The sequence below is a fragment of the Eleutherodactylus coqui genome, chromosome 3 (assembly GCF_035609145.1).
Source record: "Eleutherodactylus coqui strain aEleCoq1 chromosome 3, aEleCoq1.hap1, whole genome shotgun sequence".
Taxonomy (NCBI): Eukaryota; Metazoa; Chordata; class Amphibia; order Anura; family Eleutherodactylidae; genus Eleutherodactylus; species Eleutherodactylus coqui.
The window spans coordinates 243,717,809-243,736,475 of NC_089839.1; the positions used below are offsets into that span (position 1 = coordinate 243,717,809).

At 40.3% G+C, this 18,667-nt stretch overlaps 1 protein-coding gene across 5 annotated transcripts in view; it reads right to left on the reverse strand.

Annotated features, from left to right (window-relative positions):
• The window catches only part of COL11A1 (collagen type XI alpha 1 chain), a 229,080-nt gene that overhangs the window by 47,202 nt on the left and 163,211 nt on the right, over positions 1 to 18,667 (reverse strand). For all 5 annotated transcript variants that reach the window (XM_066597204.1, XM_066597201.1, XM_066597205.1 and 2 more), the window contains 7 exons: positions 15,204 to 15,257; positions 14,569 to 14,676; positions 12,510 to 12,599; positions 11,302 to 11,355; positions 10,702 to 10,809; positions 7,214 to 7,321; positions 323 to 376 (listed from right to left, as the gene is read on the reverse strand). In XM_066597204.1, coding sequence (XP_066453301.1) covers positions 323 to 376; positions 7,214 to 7,321; positions 10,702 to 10,809; positions 11,302 to 11,355; positions 12,510 to 12,599; positions 14,569 to 14,676; positions 15,204 to 15,257 — 576 coding nt within the window. The remainder of the gene's footprint in view (positions 1 to 322; positions 377 to 7,213; positions 7,322 to 10,701; positions 10,810 to 11,301; positions 11,356 to 12,509; positions 12,600 to 14,568; positions 14,677 to 15,203; positions 15,258 to 18,667) is intronic.

Consider the following 18,667-nt stretch of genomic DNA (forward strand, 5'->3'; position numbering starts at 1 on the left):
AAGGTTTTGCAGCCTCCAAAATAAAGTGTCAAAGTGTTGAAGAACATTAGAAATTCGGGAGGGAAGTGTCAAGGTCAAACAGAAGACATCATGCGCCTTCATATTTCTTCTTGGGTCTACGATGGTCAAAAAAGTCGAATGCATAAATACGAATACAAAAAGATTATAAACTCCAAATATATAATTATAGGAGTCATGAAGATCAGAGTCCATACAGAGCTTGGTGAAGCTTTCAAGCCGGCAAGTCATTAGCAGTCTCTTCGCATTCATTTGTACTTTTGATTCTGATAGACCATTCACCGAAGCAGATTTCCATATTCACCTGCTCGCCTTTATCTCCTTTGCCTCCTTTTTGACCAGGCTCTCCGATTTCACCCTATAAAAAAGACAGAAAAAATGTGAATTATTCAAGGGATTCCCAGCAGCTTGTGTGAATGTCACATTACTGGGACGGAGCTGGCATTGTGTGTATTGATTACTCTTCATATTCTGACAGCTTAATCCCAGCATTGATTAGCATGGTACTCGCTGGGATTTGCAGCAAATTCTCCCAGAGGTTTAAATAGATGATCACTGAGTGGGAGATGGGAGACAGTAAGAAGGGCAGGAGGTGATTACTAATAAGATCATAGGAACTGACATTAGTGGTTTACAAGATGATTGGCAAGTACAGAAGGAAACAGCACCTGCGAGTACGTTTTATGAGCCATGATAGAACTCATTACACGGGTAATAATTTTTTTGAAAATTTAGTTTTAAAGGAAAATTGAAAAAAAAATCTAGAATGTCTGATAGTCTAGCGTATGTCGCCAATACAAGGCTGATGTAACAATCAGGAAATACCTCTGTGTACAGATGTAGCAATCGTTAACATGACTGGTGCATTGTAATAAGTCAATTTACAGCATTGTAGTACATTGTAGTTATTGTTTAACTGCATTAAATACCAAGTTAATGTTTGTCCATTATATATATATATATATATATATATATATATATATATATATAATGCATATTTTATAATCTTTAACCCTTCCCACTGCAGAGTCTTGGCTTTTCTAATCAAGCACTACTTTTCAAATCTGATATTGCTTTTTCATGACACATTGTACTTTATGTTAGGCCGCCTGCACACGGGCGGATTTGCATTGTGGAATCCGGTTGAGCATCCGCCTCCTGGTTCCGCAGCAAATACCATCTAAAGCATACTATGGGAGAGTCAATGGAAGCTGTCTGATCCACGGCCCTTTTCGCAATTGACTTTGCAGAAAGGTCGTAGATTCCACGTCATTGCTGGGCAATGACAAGGGAAAAGCAGGAGTTTTAAAAAAACGGCACTAGGCATGTCCGACAGCGAGATGAAGAAGAAAGAAAGCAGGTACACGCAGACGCTGCTGCTGTCAGTGTCGGATTCTGCTGCGGGATTCCAACATGTGGAATCCAACCTGCCTGTGTGCAGGCGGCTTTAGTTGTCAATTTTCGTTGATATGTTATGTGTTTTTTTTTTTTTTAATAAATCCAAAATTTACAGAAAATTTTGAAAAATTCACCATTTTGAAACTGAATTTTAAACCCTCAGAAATCACTACATCTTGAAAACAGCACCACTGGTGTAACTATAGGGGATGCGGTTGCACCCGGGCCCAGGAGCCTTAGGAGACCCATATGGCCTCTCATCTCCATATAGGGAGCCCAGTACTATGAATAAAGCATTATTGTCGAGGGCCCTGTTACAGGTTTTGCATTGGGGCCCAGGAGTTTCAAGTTACGCTTTTGCGTTAAGGGATTAAGAGAAGTCGGGGGGCCCCAAGATAAACTTTTGCACCCAGGCCAATGAGCCTTTAGCTACGCCCCTGAACAGCACCTCTCAAAGTTTTCAGAACGGCATTTATAAAGTTTAATAAGTATTTGGGTGTTTCTCAGGTAAGTGGAGGAAAGATTGGAAATTTAATTTTTCTTACACATTTTTGATTGCAATAATTTTTTTCTGTAACACAGCAGAAGTTAGCAGATAAGCAAAACTTCATATTTATTAGCCCATTCTGCAGTTTTAAAAACATATTCCACATGTGGCCTTAATGTGCACCGTGTCTCACACACAGGCCTCAGAAATAAAGGCATATCTTTTGGATTTTAGAACTTCCCTATTTTTGGGACATTTTCCAGGAACTATTTCAGGTTTTCAGAGGCCTTGAGGTACCAAGAGATAAGAAACTCCCCTCAAAAAATCCCATTTTGGAAACTACAACTCTCAAGGAATTCATAAAAGGGTATTGTGAATATTTTGACCCCACAAGTGTTTCAGAATTGGACTTTGAAAACGAATAAGTACAATTTTTTCCAAAAACACCTAGGTTTAGGCACCAAATTTTTCACTTCCAAGAGAAGCAATAGGAGAAAAAGTACCCCACAATGTGTTACACAAATTCTCCTGTGTACGGAAATACCCCGAATGTGGTCAAAAACTGTTGTTTAGGCACAACACATATTTTGCTGGAATGGACAATATACACCCCTAAAGTGCCCTATTTTGACTCAATTTTGAGAATTACACCCTTTAGGGTATTCACCTAGGGATATAAGAAGTAGTAGTTTTGTTTGGGGTTTTACTGGTATGTCAGTTTAGAATGTGGGGGCATATGTAAACTGTGCAAAGTACATTGGGGCCTAATAATTTTTTTTTTCGGTGGGGGAGATAAAAAAAACAGCAGTTTGACATGGTAGTACAGGTACCAATTTTACAGCATTCACTTTGTGATATAAATGAAGGGTTAACTGCGTTCTTCAGGTTACTACTATCACAGCAATACCACATTTATAGAATTAGTTTAATGTTTTGCTACCTTTGCTCAATAAAAGTATTTTTGATCACGATATTCAGAGAGCCATAACATTTTATTTTTGCATTACTGAAGCTGTGTGAAGGCTTGATTTTTGCAGGAGGGGCTGATGTTTTCACTGGTACCATTTTGGGTCACTGGTTACTTTTTATTGTGCTTTTAGGAGCCAAACAAAACCAAACAAAAACTACAACTCTGACATTGCTTTTTATTTTTCCTTGTACACTGTTCACTGTGCAATAAAAATGATACATTAATAGAGATGAGCGAGCACCAAAATGCTCGGGTGCTCGTTACTCGAGTCGAACTTTCAGTGATGCTCGAGAGTTCGTTTCGAGTAACGAACCCCATTGAAGTCAATGGGCGACTCGAGCATTTTTGTATATGACTGGTGCTCTGCTAAGGTTTTTATTTGTGAAAATCTTAGCAAATCACCAAAGTCATGTAAAAAACACAGAAATTGATAGGACAGGCGAGGAGCAACATGCAGGGCTGCATTTCGGGCTCCGAGGTCTCACTATTAAGCCACAATAGTGGCAAGAGTGAGACACCCCCCCCCCCCCGCACTGTCAGCATAATGATCGTTCTCCTCTGCCACAGCTGTAACAGCTGTGGCAGAGCAGAACGATGTTAGCCCATTGAATTCAATGGAGCCGGCAATACAGCCGGCTCCATTGAAAGCAATGGGCTGCCGGCGATCGCACAATAAATTTTAGGGAAGGGCTTAAATATATAAGCCCTTCCCTGCAATTCATCCAGAAATGTGTAAAAAAAAAAAAATATATATATATACTCACCTGGTCCCGGCAGACGGAGTTCAGCTGCGGCCAGCTGGCAGTTCTCCTGAACTGCTCTCTGTAGTATTCAGCAGACGGGGATTTAAAATCCCCGGCTGCTGAATGAGCTGCCTCTGATTGGTCACAGCCTGACCAATCAGAGGCAGCTCTCACTCACACCCATTCATGAATTCATGAATGGGTGAGTGAGTGCTGACACTGATTGGCTCAGCTCAGCTGTCATTCAGCTGAGAGCTGCCCCTGATTGGTCCCTGCGCTGAGCCAATCAGAGGCAGCACTCACTCACCCATTCAGGAATTCATGAATGGGTGTGAGTGAGAGCTGCCTCTGATTGGTGAGGGCTGTGACCAATCAGAGACAGCCCATTCAGCAGGCGGGGATTTTAAATCCCCGGCTGCTGAATACTACTCAGAGCAGTTCAGGAGAACTGCTGGCCGGCCACGGCTGAACTCCGTCTGCCGGGACTAGTTGAGTATATATATTTTTTTTGTTTTTACATATTTCTTGATGAATTTCCGGGAAGAGCTTATATTTTTAAGCCCTTCCCGAAAATTCATTGTGAGATCGCGCAGCCCATTGCTTTCAATGGAGCTGGCTGTATTGCCGGCTCCATTGAATTCAATGCGCTGGACAGCTCCGGCCCGTTTCTAATGAAACGCGGCTAGGAGCAGTTTTTTCGGGTGATTTTTCGGCTCCGGTCATGCGATTTGCGGATGCGCATCTGTCATGCGATCCGCAAATCGCGGGAAAAAACGCCCATGTGACTAAGGCCTAAGGTGGTTTTAGATGGAACAATTATTGTTTATACTAAACATGAGCCAATGACCAAGTGACAAAAGTTCACTTTTCATTTGTCATTCATTTTATGCAGGCATAAAAATCATTGTTCATTCACTTATCATTTGGTTTAAACAGCATTCATTCAGTCCTTCTCATTCACTTACACAGCCAATGTGAAAGGCAGAATGATTCTGAATGATTTCTCATTTGAAGGAGCCAACAATGTATCTGTCTGTCTAAACAGGTTGCATGAGTCAATGAGCTACCAATTATGTCACTTGCTCATTCATGATAAATCAGCTCGTCAAAAAGTACCCTTACAGTAAGCCCTATTACTGTGAGTGGAGAAAGGGACTACCGTAGGCCACCATACATGGCGGACCTGAAGTCCATTATTTCACCTTCAGCTGTAATGGAGCCATTGGCATAACATAACGGGTGCCGATGGTGTGAAGGAGGGATCCCCCTCCCACTCCTAACTGCCTACATGTAGTGATCTGCATCACCAGTGGCATTTGTAGGGATAAATTGCTGGGATTGGAGCTAGCTGTCAGTTACTAGGGGCTCAGCTTTGGAACCACCTCAAACTAACACTGTGCATGTATGGAAGATGCAAAAAATATTCTCTTGCTGCGCCATCCATGTTGGTAAAATGTTAAACAGCTTGTTCTGTGTTGAAATTTTATTTGTTAATTTCCTGAAAATTCTCAACCATTACAATTATGTTTTATGTCATTTTTTTATAACAGACAGTGCAGAATATTTGACAATCTGGAATCTGTCAGGTTCCATTACTAGCAGATTAAAGTATTTTTACTATGTATCCTCTCTAGAGGAATCAGCAGTTTATGGATACAAATTAGATAACTTATCCCGTGCATTTCGGATGTCCTTGGTTCCTACCTCCATGCTTACAGGACTGTCCATATGTGACAGTTCCACAAACTGAATTTAATTTGCAAAAGTATTACTATTATGCCATTAATTCCAAGGCACCGTACATATATAAAAGGTTTCAGTATGAAGTATAAGGCAATGTATTCATAACAGATTTCATTGTCATTATATTTAAATGTCATCATTAATCCCCAGCATACCATACACTGACTACCCCTGGGTTTGCCAACGATACATCACAACCACCATATAGTCACTTTTCGGAGATTCAGTCACAAATAGCAGCCACTCAGACAAAGCTGGTGGATTATAAAGCCCTTCGTAGGTACACTTCTGTACCGCCATCAGATGTGTTTCACTAGTAAGACCACCCCAACAGTAATGAGTTAATTATGGTTCTGTAAATTGGTACATTATTAAAACTATTTTTCATTAAACTTAATAAAGCTTTCAATCTCTTTTTTTTTCTAATCAGGTTTAAATTCACACTTAATTGTAATAATGTACAATTTTTACTCATTGTATCTTACATCAATTTTGTAATTTCACAATTATCAGGTTTTTTTTAAATCAATAAAACTGAAAGAATGTATTTTTGAGGGTGCGGGCAGACGAGCGTAGGTGTATTTACGTTCGCACCAGCGCAACGTATAATCGCCCGAGCGATCGTTTTTCACCGATCACGACCAGAGCTAGAAAGCGTATTTTCGTTTGTTCCTACTTTGCAAACGGTCTTTTCGGCGATCGAATATGCGTTGGCGCGTATTTCGGTCGCATATGTTCCGTTTTTTTTCGAATTGCCGTTTTTACGCGCCGTAAAATCGCCCATGTGAACGAATACATTCGAAACCATTGCCTCAGATGGTCACGTATATACGTTTGGTCGCAAAAACGCGCCGTTTATGCGCTCGTCTGCCCGCACCCTGAAACATACAATGCTGCATATGTGTTTGCTAAGCTTCATCCATATTGTCTTTGTTGACTTTGTTGGCACATGTAGCTTCAATGTCATGAAGCCAGGGGATATGAAAAAGCGATATATAAACTTGGCCAAATGCATCATCTAATGAATGAATTAGAATGACAGCTCCGGCAATTACTGCTGATTGTTGTCCAACTGGTTCGGTACAGGGTGACACCTTCATGGAGCCAATTTACTTAAAGGGTTTTTTGGGGGGATCGGTGGGAGTCTGCTGCTTGGGAACCCCCACAAAATCAGCTAATCAAAGTGGCTGCGGTGTTAAAGTGTTACTTCACCGCATACTTGGTACTAGTGCCTTACATTTCAAAGCAGTTATGCCTAGTATTGCAGGTCAGTCCCATTCATTTGAAGGCAATTGAGCTGCTCTCAGGTCATGTGACTGATGAAGTGATGTCACAGGCCTGAGAAGATGTCCTGGAAGCTACCAAAGGCCGCAACCTCTTCAATCAGCTTGGTAGCCCCCCAACAATCTGATAACCTATATTGAGGATGGGCCACCATCATCTTAGTCGCAGAAAACTATTTTAAACAGTAGGGTTGACTGTTAAGCTGCCCATTTAATAACTATCTCTCCTGATCAACCATGCAAATAATTGTTTGGCTTCTATTGTTAATGTAGGGCAGTGACATAGCCATCTTTGGGCAGACACCTCTGCCAGCTGCTTGTATCCTAAAAATAAAAAGACTGGTAGTTGAAATCCAACTGTACATTCCATATCTTCCCCAACATGTGCCATCACGGTAGAGTTGGGCGACTGCCATATCTATCATATGATCAGCAAGTACTGATAAAATTGTCAGGTTCAGACAGTCTATGTCTAATATGTATAGCCAACATACATGTAATACAGTATGTGCAATATAGTGTTCATGGATATAGGAGTGTTTAAATATAGTCTACAGCCTAAGGTTATCACCTTGTCACCGTCTTCACCAGGTTGTCCTTGTGGGCCAGCAGGTCCTGGAAGTCCTACAGGTCCTTGTACTCCATCTCGGCCAGCAGGTCCTTGAGGTCCTTTCTCTCCCTGTAATAGGATAACAATAAAGAACAAAAGTCTTCAACAAACTGACTATGTACCACAAAGTTCCCTATTTTATTACTGTAATTTGTGTATAAATATACAGACTGCTCAATATTTCTCAGCAACTCTTACCCATAAACTGTCAACCCGAAAGATTTGAGTCTTGATTATATTGACATAATATATCCACATGTTTTCTATATTGTACTGCAGGAATTGTGGAAGATATTACAAGCTTTCTCAAAACTTTCATCTGATGCCTTCTAATAAACACTGAGTTATTGTTTGGGTTGACAATGGGCGCTGGTTTCCATAAACCAAAATGAGCCTCATAGACTATAAAACACATTAAATGCTATTTTTGTTTATGCTCTTCAGTATGCCTGGTAAATGCTAATATTCTCTATGTATACAGCTATTTAGACGACGCTCAGCTCAATGTAATACATTAGTGGCTGAAAGGATGTTTCATTTTCTTGTCAACAGGAAGCATCCATCATTATGATAAATCAAAATGGTAATCCTAATAATCTGTGTATCATCAATTTTCATAAAATACTATCCTTATATGTCATATAATGCATTCTGGAGTGAAGAAGCACTGAAGATTGAATGAATGTGTCAGCATAGCATTGTATAAAATGAATAAAACTAGACAGATGGAGCACAGGTCAGTGTTTAGCTAAGGGAGAGCATTGCATAACTGGTCATCACAGTACATTTTTATAGGACTGCTGAAGACCAGAATAATTGTATCTAGCATTCAGTTAGCACACTATTGATCATAATATACAGTCTATATACTTTTCTTGCCTTTCTTCTTTTGTATGTGTGAATTTTGCTGTAGGCGGACAACTGACTCTAATATTGGCTATGCTAAAGACCTATGGGCATGATCATACTATTGATCTGTGTTCTTAGGATGCATATAACAGAGCTCAAGAAAACTAATTATGGCATAATCCAATGTATGCCATATAAGTGCCTTTTGGAGATACCATATGGAAGCACACAGAGTGCCTATGGGTTTGTGTCACTCAGTGAGAGAAATAATGATACATGTTTCAACACATGCCATATTACAGAACTATTCTCTGTGATTCCCTAGAAGTTTTGGTTCTTTGGGTATCTCAAGGAGGAACCATACAGTGGCATATATGGTCTTCAGGTGCCACCATGTAGAGGAAGACTGCATAGATTAGCCAGGTGCATGGGCCTCATTTCTGACTCATATCGTTGCACAGGGATAATTATCACTCTATCAGTCTCACACATACGCACTAAGGGTGCTTTTAGATGAGCGTGTGCATACATAGGTGCGCACAAAACCACACATCTATAAGAGCCATTGGTTCCCTATGGTGTGTTCACATGTCCGTGTTTTACAGGCGTGCAAACGCACGTACCTGCAAAACATAGGACATGCTTGCACCATAGGTCCATGGTGCGTGTCAGTATTTCCCAGCGGGGAGTTCCCTTTTCACTGAACACTGTGACAGCACTTCATTGAATTCAATGAATGGCTAAGTGCTGCCTGTGATTGGCTAAGTGCTGTGACTGATCACAGGCAGCACTCAGCTGTCATTCAATGAATGGCTGACTGCTGCCTATGATTGGCTGAGTGCTGAGCCAATCAGATACAGCCCTTTTAGCAGGCGGTGATTTTAAAGAGATTCAGAGAAGGGAGAAGACAGGCTGGACGTGACTGAGCCCGGCAGCTGCGGAGAGGAGAGTACATATTTTTTTTATTTTTAACACATTCTAGGGATGATTTTCAGGGAGGGGCTTATGTTTAAAGCCCTTTCCCGAAAATCCCTGCAGGGCTTGCCAGCAGCCCATTGCTTTCAATGGGGCTGCAGAAGCGCCGGCCCAATTGAAAGCAATGGGAGAACATTGCGATCCTCTGCCACAGCTCTCACAGCTGTGGCAGGGTATTCTACACTCCCATAGGGGAGTGCCCTTGTCACTGAACACTGTGACAGTGCTGTCAGTGTTCAGTGACAAGGGGACTCTCCATAAGTATATATATATATATATATATATATATATATATATTATTTTTTTTGTTTGTTTGTTTGTTGGTTTTTCTTTGTTTTTTTTTTACACAAACCAGGGATGATTTTCAGGGAAGGGTTTATATTTCAAGCCCTTCCCTGAAAATCACTGCAGGGGTTGCTGGCATCCTATTGCTTTCAATGGGGCTGCCTACAGCAGACACAGCTCCATTGAAAGCAATGCTGCACAGACCTGCATTCACGTGTGTTTGTGCACGTATGTGAGTGTGTGTTTTGTGCGCACCTATGTACGCACACACACTCATATGAATGCACCCTAAGGCTAATTTCACAGTTAATGCTAAACCTATTTTTCGAAATATTGCAGATATTTAACCCTGCAACCTTCTAAGTCATAGGCTAGGATACCACAGCTCTTGGACTTTCCGGGATATTTACTCTAACAAATTATGTGTCACTTTCTGCAACACTTTGGAATAATAAAGCTGATGTTTCTGCCTAGAGGCTTCTTAAAGTCTTCCCAGAATGGTTTGGATTATAGAACCTAATAACTGCAAGACTCCAAAAGCTCAGACACAAAAAAGTTGCCTAGAGATGGGACTTAAACAGCAATACAATGAAGGACATATCTCCGCTAAATAAATTGGATTCTGATTTTTCGACATATCTTAAAAGTCTTAATCATGTGGGAGAATTAATTGCACTTTTATCTAGACTAAGCATAAACATAGCCTTGAAATAAATAGCAGCTTTGTTAACTCTTAATTTGGTCCACTTTTAGAAATACCTGCAGTATGCTCTGCCTGTGTGGATAGTTACGTTGTACCAGAAGTTATCTCATATTCACTGGATAGGGGATAACTTGCTGACTGGGGGGGGGGGGGGGGGTGTCTTACCTATCCTGAGAAGGAGGGTCCTATATCCCTCTTTGCCTGTTACTACGAGGTTGCTTCATGCACAGTGATGTCCAAATGAATGGAGCGTCGGCTGAGCATGTGCAGCCACCACTCCATTCATTTCAATGGGGCTGACAGAAATACCTGAGCACTTGCTGCAGGGTAATCTCCAGCAGCCCCAATGAATATGAATGGAGCTGCAGCATGCTTGGGCAACCGGCACTCTATCCAGGGATGCTATAACAGCGACACAAGACCTGTTATTGGGATTAGTGGTGGTCTCAGTAGAGATCCCCACTAATCTACAAGTTATTCCTATCCCGTGGATAGGGAATAACTTGTAATTCTGGTAACACCCCTTTAAAGATCTAAGCCTCCCACTTTTGATGGTTCTATTATACTATACTATATTTCACATACTTTACGTGGGTTTAATTTCACAAATGATATTCATATACAATGTGATACTTACAGGAGCTCCCTTTTCTCCTGCAGGTCCTGGTGGGCCTTGAGGACCAGGCCTTCCTGGAAGACCAATAGGTCCAGCAGTACCGGCTGGTCCTCTTTCTCCAGCTGAACCCTAAAGAAAATAAGACAAGAACAGATTCATAAATTAGCTGTCATGATATAGATAAGTTTAAATGTGATAGCTAATAGAGTGGACACAAAATGTTCAAGGTACAGTGATTGCTTAGGTTTTGCATTATGTAAAAAATATGTTTAAATACAAAGTATTACTTCATAAATAGAGGACTGGAATTACATAATTGGTTCTTTAGTGATGTTTTAATTTCACATGTTTTCTATGCTACAAACCTAACAAATAGTAAGTCTATGAATATATACAATGTATGCAAACATAAGCAAATCTTTAGGAATTATCTTCTTCATTGATTTTCTGTATCCTGTCGTACCTTGAGATTCGTGAGCCCAGTGAACTAATTCTACTATTCCTACATATAAGTACAAACCTATTTTTTCTAGTATGATCAAGGCAAGGAGAATATCATGTAAAGTTTCTAGTGTGTTCATGTGAGGTATAGAAGGAAATATAAAGAAAATGATTACTTACAAGTGGACCAGGTGGGCCCGGTGGTCCCTCTCCACCTTTCAAGCCTCCAGGCCCCTAAAATAAAATAAGATTATACATAAACCATGAACATATCAAATAATACATGTATATATAACTAATATATGGTTTTACATCAAGTTTAATAGCTGTTGCCACACACTGGTTCAACTGTAAGGTCATAGAGATACTGGTAAGACTGCACGATTAGGCATTTCTAAAACTTCAGTTATTACAAAGGAAATGGGAAAACTACATTCACTGATAGGCTGTACCTTTCAAGAGAAACACGATGATGAATAGGATTTAAATACATTTTAAAGTTTTGCCTATATTATGTGATCAACAGAAATAGTGAGGTTAAACGCTGGCAAAACTCTATGAAGTCATGGACGCCAGTTGTCAACAAGGCAGTGTGGAGGCTGTTGGTGTTGGTTCTATTCTGGTATAGGGTGTGTTTTCATGGCACGGGTTGGGTCCATCTATACATGTAATTGACCAATTCCCTATGTTTCACTTCTTGGTGATCATTTGCAGCCCTTCATTGACTTTATGTCCTCCCCACAATGATGCGATATTACAGCAGGTTAATGTACTGTGTCATTGGCCAAAGTTGTCCAGAATTAGTTTGAGTAGCATTCAGGAGAGTTCCTACATTTGCTGTGGCTTGCACGTTCACTCAACATGAGTCCAATCGAGCATTGTTTGGTTGTGGTGGAGAAGTCTATTCTCACATGAGATCCTCCACCTGCAAATACTATGGAGCTATGAGTGGCTATCCAAACAACATGGCTCAACATCCCCCAAGATGCTTTGTGCCCACTTGGAATCGGTGCCATATCGAGTTGCTGCACTTTACAGGGGTATAAGGGGTTCTACACAATATTAGTTCCTGTCCCATGACTACTGGCATGTCAGTGTATTCCATTAGTTTATTTCATAAGTGGAACATGGTAACAGATCCTATATGATAACTTACATACATGGCATGACTATTTCTATGTAACCAATCGGCTGTTGGCTATAAGTAAATGATTGCAAAGTTGTATAAAATATATTCAATTTTTAATGGCTTTCCTATTTTGTACAGTACGACTAGTACTTGATGGTTATAAGTGGAAAAATGGCCAATAGATTATGATCATATTGTTAAAATTATGTTATTTACTAATCTATATAATGCAGGTTACTATGATCGGACAGAGTTTTACCGATGCTCCGGGAAGTCCTCTCTCTCCTGGGAATCCACGTAAACCTGGAGGACCATCTTTACCAGCAACTCCTGAAGGACCTGGATCTCCCTATTTAAAGAAAAAAATAAGATTGATTAATACAGTATTAGTTGTTAGCGTTATATTCATACAAAGGAGCATATAATGCAGCCTAGTAAATGTATTACTTGATGGTACTACAAATTAATGATTTTCTGGTTATGCTTTGAATAGTAATTTTTATTATTGAGTTTTGAATCTTCACCTTAAGATGTTTAAGTAAGATTGCCTTCTGCCTGCCTCAACCAATAGTATTAAATAGTCCGATTGACTTGGCTTGCCCAGTTCCATGATCAGTAATTGTAAAATATTCAAATAAATTATTTTTGAAAAGGTGAATTAATAGAAATGTCAGGCACATGGTTGTCCTGTTAGAACATTGCTTCTTAAACTGTAAGGTTGGCCTTATTGGTAAGGTTCCTCCAGTAGTTTGTAAGGCAAAGCTGAGGAGGCATTTTGATATAAATTACTACTTAAGGCAATTTCTAGTTGATTCTCCTTTGTAAAATCTGCCCGATTTTTGAACGATAACAAAGCTGATGATATCGGCACTGGTTTGAGGAGCCTTTATACCGGCCGATTCTAACTGCATGGATGATCGTTAACATGGTCATTTGTCCCCCATACACTTTCTCCATTGTTGACAGCACATCCCTGTTTACTTGATGATTTTTGGTGCCTCACCCAACAGAGAAGTATTTGTTTGTTTCTCAACTAATCACTGACACTTTAATATGGGGTCATGATAAGTTGAATGAATATTCAGATAAAGGTTCATTCCAATCATTGGTCTATGTAAATGACTCTTTAGCAACATACTTTAAAGGTACCATTTCACGGGGCCAATATTGTTTGAATTCTTTCCATTATATGACCACCGACAGGGCACTAAGCGGAAAAATCATTCACTTTTCTGAGTCGCTTAGTTTTTAGGAAACTAAAAACCAATTGAATATCGGGCGGTGTAAACAGGAGCTGCTCGATGTTTGAGTGACTCCTGTTTACTATGAATGAAGGTAAGTGGGCCAGAACAATCCCAGTCAACTCCTTCTCCATTATTAAATGCACCAGAGTGATAGTCTGGCAGTAGCCCATGGGACGGTTGTTGGGCATTTATGTGCAAAACAGTCATCTCATGTAAAAGTACCATAAAGGGGTTTTCCAGGCAGTGCCACTGCTTTGACCCTTATGTAAAGGCCTGTGCTTGTAATTGCAGGTGCGACCTGGAAAACCCATTAAACTGATTAGTTTTATGCTTGTCAGAAAATAGCCAGTTAGAAACTACCTCACCCACTGGAGTCTTACAAGCATTTGTTAAGAATGAGTGTACATATAATGCTTCTACTTTTTGCCATGATATTTAGAAAATAGGGCCTGACCCAACGGAAAAATCTACCTTTATTGATTATGGCCTGTTGGGCTCCATCAAAACAATGTAAAATGCTATGATCAGTTATGTGTGTCATATAGAATGAGGTTCACTAGAGCACTTTTAGACTAAACAATTATTATTCAGATCCTCCATAGATTGCGGGAACGCCAGGAATCGGCACCCAGCTAACCGGGGCAAATGCCAGAGCCCACCAAGCTGGGAGGGAGGGCCCACTTCAAATGCCGACCACCAGATATGGTTTGCAGGGGGCATCTGGGCTGCTAGCTCAGGCATAACAGTCAGCCCCCCTGATTTATAGTTTAAGTGTGTTTAATAAAAAAAAATGTTTTTTTTTTTTAATACATACAAATAGATTATGGGAGCATTATTATTTTAAAGGGGGCAACTAGAGGTATTATTTCTAAAAGATGGAAAAGGGAGGCATTGTTCCTAAATGGGGAAAGAGGGGGCATTATTTCTGAAAGGGAGGATTATTAGTGAATGGAGAAAAAAAGGGCAGTATTACTGATTGGAGGTAAAAGGGGATATTATTACCGAGTGGGAACATTAAGAAGACATTACTGCTAAGTGGCGGTACTTATCGCTATCGTTTAGTAATAAACTCACCTTTGCACCCTCTTTACCAGCTGCCCCGGGTAAGCCTTGCTCTCCTGGTGGACCAGGAGGTCCAGGATGACCTCTTTCTCCAATAGGACCAGTCTCTCCAGTTGGACCCTAGGCAAAATAGGTGTAAATGTAAAACAAGGGTTACTATTAATGTGTGAGACAGATAGGAACCAAACTAATGATAATGATCTACTAGTCTTTTCAATCCTCTAACTGTAGGTTTCAACAAAAACTATATTGTGGTATAATAAACAATCTCGCATAGCTCTCCTCATTTATGGTGATTACGAAGATAGGGGAGAGCTGTGAGGATGTGTAGTATGAAATAAATGGCGGAGATATTGTTTTGTATTGATTTTAAGTTTAAACAGAATTACAGTGTTGGGAGTTCAGAGTATCTATCCTATGTTCTTACAGAAAAAATGTGTTTTCTATGGTTGATTTGTGTTTTCATTAATGTTTTGTTATCCCATGCCCAAGGCTAACAATAAAACTGACCTAAACCCGATGTTAAATATGTATAGCACATAGCAATATGGAGCAGGGAGGGAGAGGAGGAGGTTGTGGGATGTTGAGAGAGAACGAGAAAGACATTTGCACAAAACACAGGTTTGGTGATGGTGTTTTATACTGACCTGTGGACCTACGACACCTCCAGGCCCTGGGGGACCAGTTTTGCCTTGGAAACCCTATAAAATGAATTTGGCAGTTGATAAATATCTGTGAAATAAATGTATATAGCAGGAAAACTGTGTAATACCACACAAGGTAGTCCCACCCGCCACCTAACATCTAAAGAGAGCCCACTCCCCAAGAAATGTCCATAGGCAATAGTTACTGAAAAAGGCACATCATGCTAATTATATGCTAGGTCTTACAATTTGTAAGTTGAATTGACATCAGTTTATTGTGTAGGCATATGTAAGAAGAATAGAGATGAGCGAGCATACTCACTAAGGCACATTACTCGAGCGAGTAGTGCGTTAGCCGAGTATCTCCCAGCGCGTCTCTAAAGATTCGGGGGCCGGTGCGGGCAACAGGTGAGTTGCGGCGGGGAGCGGGGGAAAGAGAGGGAGAGAGAGATCTCCCCTCCGTTCCTCTCCGCTCTCCCCCGCCGCTCCCCGCCAGCCCCCGACTCTTTAGAGACGAGCGGGGAGATACTTGGCTGAGGCACTACTCGCTCGAGTAATGTGCCTTAGCGAGTATACTCGCTCATCTCTAAAGAAGAACTTAGTGCAGTTGATATATCAGTTATGCTTTGAAACAGGTACAGATCTTTATATGTATCAAAGCATCAGTGACATCACCTTACGTGTCTACTTACCCAGACTCCAACACAGTTAGAGCACGTACTAGCAAGCTGAAGCATCTAGCTCACGCCAAGCTACATGATCTCTGTCAGCATGGTACATAATGCAGCTTCATGGTTGGTTAAAAAAATGAAAAGCATTTAATCCGCCTAGAAATAAGAGTTATTATGTATGGCATGGGGAAAACGCTATGAAATGCAAGATAACCTGTGCGTCAGGAGGGCACAGCTACTTGTTAGGAAGCAATCAAATCCAGTATGTTAATAGAGGGCAGCATAATAAGAAACACATTGCAGAGTCATTTATTTTACTGGCAATTGTAACAGATGCAATATCTCTAGCTAGGTAATAAAAAAGCAAAAATAATAATTGGCTACTATGTTGGATTTTCCAAATCACACCTTAGATGCTCCCATCTCGAATTGTCAATATTTACCAGATTACCCAATCTTACTAGAAACAAAGGATAGGTCATGTTGAAATCCAAGATGCCTATTCTCACTTTACCAATGCATCAGCCAACAGGGAATAGTCGGAAGGCCATTACACATATGAAATTGAGTATGGTCCGCTTTAGGCTAGGGCCAAATGGTGAATTTGTCAAGTCAACTCAGAACTGTAGAAGGTGTAGAATGCAATGCGTCCCACAGTGTGTTGGAGTATATGCATGTATGAGTCACTTAAAAAGGTCATTGTCTAGTTGATTTACCGCACTACTCTATGGCAGAAATACAGTAATGACAGAAGTCAATGTAGAATAGTACATTGCTCAAGTTGAACACTGCATTGGGTGTCTTGAGTATTTATCCCCTTCACACTTAAGGGCGTAAATGTACACCCTCCGAGTCTGAAATTTGTATGGAGCAGGTGTATGATGCTGTCTCTGACAGCTGACACCTGCTCGAAATAGCCACGATTATCGTGAGTGCTGATTGCAGTTATAACCCTTTAAATGCCCCAATTGACATTCTGGAGTCCTGAAATGCCCCATCATAATGATATTGCGAAGTGCCGTTCAGTTCTCATGGAAGCCCAGGACAATATATGATATAAATGATCAAACAATTGCAAGTCCTAGTCCCCTATGGGAATTAAAAAGAAAGTAAAAAGAAGTTTAAAAAAAGTTTTTGATTGTCCTAACAAATATATGAAAGTTAAAAAAAAAATGTCTTTCTATCAAATATAATAAAAAAAACTCTCTAAAACATATTTGGCACCGTCAAGTTTGTAAAAGTCTGATCTATAAAAATAACATATTATTTATCCCAGATGGTGAACATCATCAGAAAAAAATGCACAATATCAGAATTGCGCCTTTTTGGTCACCCTGTCTAAAAAAAAACGTTAAAAAAAAAGTGATCAAAAAGTTGTATGTACTCCAAAATTGTACCAACAGAAACTACAAGCCTTCCTGCAAAAAATGAGCCCTCGAAAAACGCCATCGACAGAAAAATTATGGTGCTCAGAAGATGGCAACAAAAAATAATAATTTGTTTTAAAGATATTTTTTTAATAGTAGCACAGCAAAACTAAATGACCCATGGAATACTGTTACATCATTTTTGACACAGTATGCATGCTGTAAAAACACCCCCCGCCCCTCCTAAATATTGTGGAAATACATTTTTCCTCTACACTCTACTTAGAAGCTGTGTACTTGACGGCTGGGGCATAGCTATAGGGGATGCGGTTGTACCAGGGCCCAGGAGCCTTAGAGGGCCAATAAAGCCTATCTTCTCCATATAGGAAGCCTAGTAGTATGAATAAAGCATTATAGTTGGGGGGTCCTGTTACAGATTTTGCATTGGGGCCCCGAATCTTTAAGTTACGCCTCTGGGTATGGGTACAGATGGAGGGGGAGTGGAACTGAACTTTTGCACCTAGGCCCCTGGGCCTTTAGTTACGGCCCAGCTTGACAGGGTTGTCCAGGGTTAGAAAAACCTGCCTGCTCTCTTTCAAACACAGTGCCACCTTTGTCCATGGGTTGTGTCCTGTATTGCAGCTCAGTTCCCATTTACTTTAATGGAGCTGAGCTGCAATACCACACACAACCCTATGGGCAAGGGTGACGTTGTCTTTGCAAGAAAGCAGTCGTGTTTTTCTAACCCCGAACAACCCCTTTAAATGTGCTGAATATCCAAAGGCACAAATCCTATAGATCTAGACTAAGGTTTTTAATTATTATATTCATTTCATATGTGCAATGTCTTATCCATAACCATTACACATTTACTTCTATTGCTAAATAAACACTAAATTCAACATAACTAAGTGCCAGTTAATTGCTTTGGGCTCTGTTGGTTTGCAATTTGTTAGTTTTTTTTTTTTGTAATAAAACCCTACCCCATAGGCAACATAGATATTCCAAAAAATGTAAACTCGTCTTAGAGTCAATTTTTCTTACACCTTTAACAGTGATCACATCGATATGTGTCATTTTTATCTAAAAGGTGATTGCCTGATAGTCTATTGTTTAGCAGAGCTGTTTATCTCAGCATTATGTTATTCTCTCTCACTTGAAGAGACATCAGCACTTGACATATCTGGTCTTCTGCGCATATGTAATGCTGTAATTATACCCCCATTCAGTTGATGGGCATCAAATAATCACTGGGGAGAAAATTACTGGTTTACCCTCCCCGAGAGGCTAGTTACAGATGGGAAGGAATAGTTATTAGCTAGGAAAGATACCCTGAATTTCAGTAAGCCATACATTTATAGCCGCATCTCCAGCAGCGCAGCAAATATGCGGTAACTACTACTCAAATCTTATAATCAGGTACTTAGAG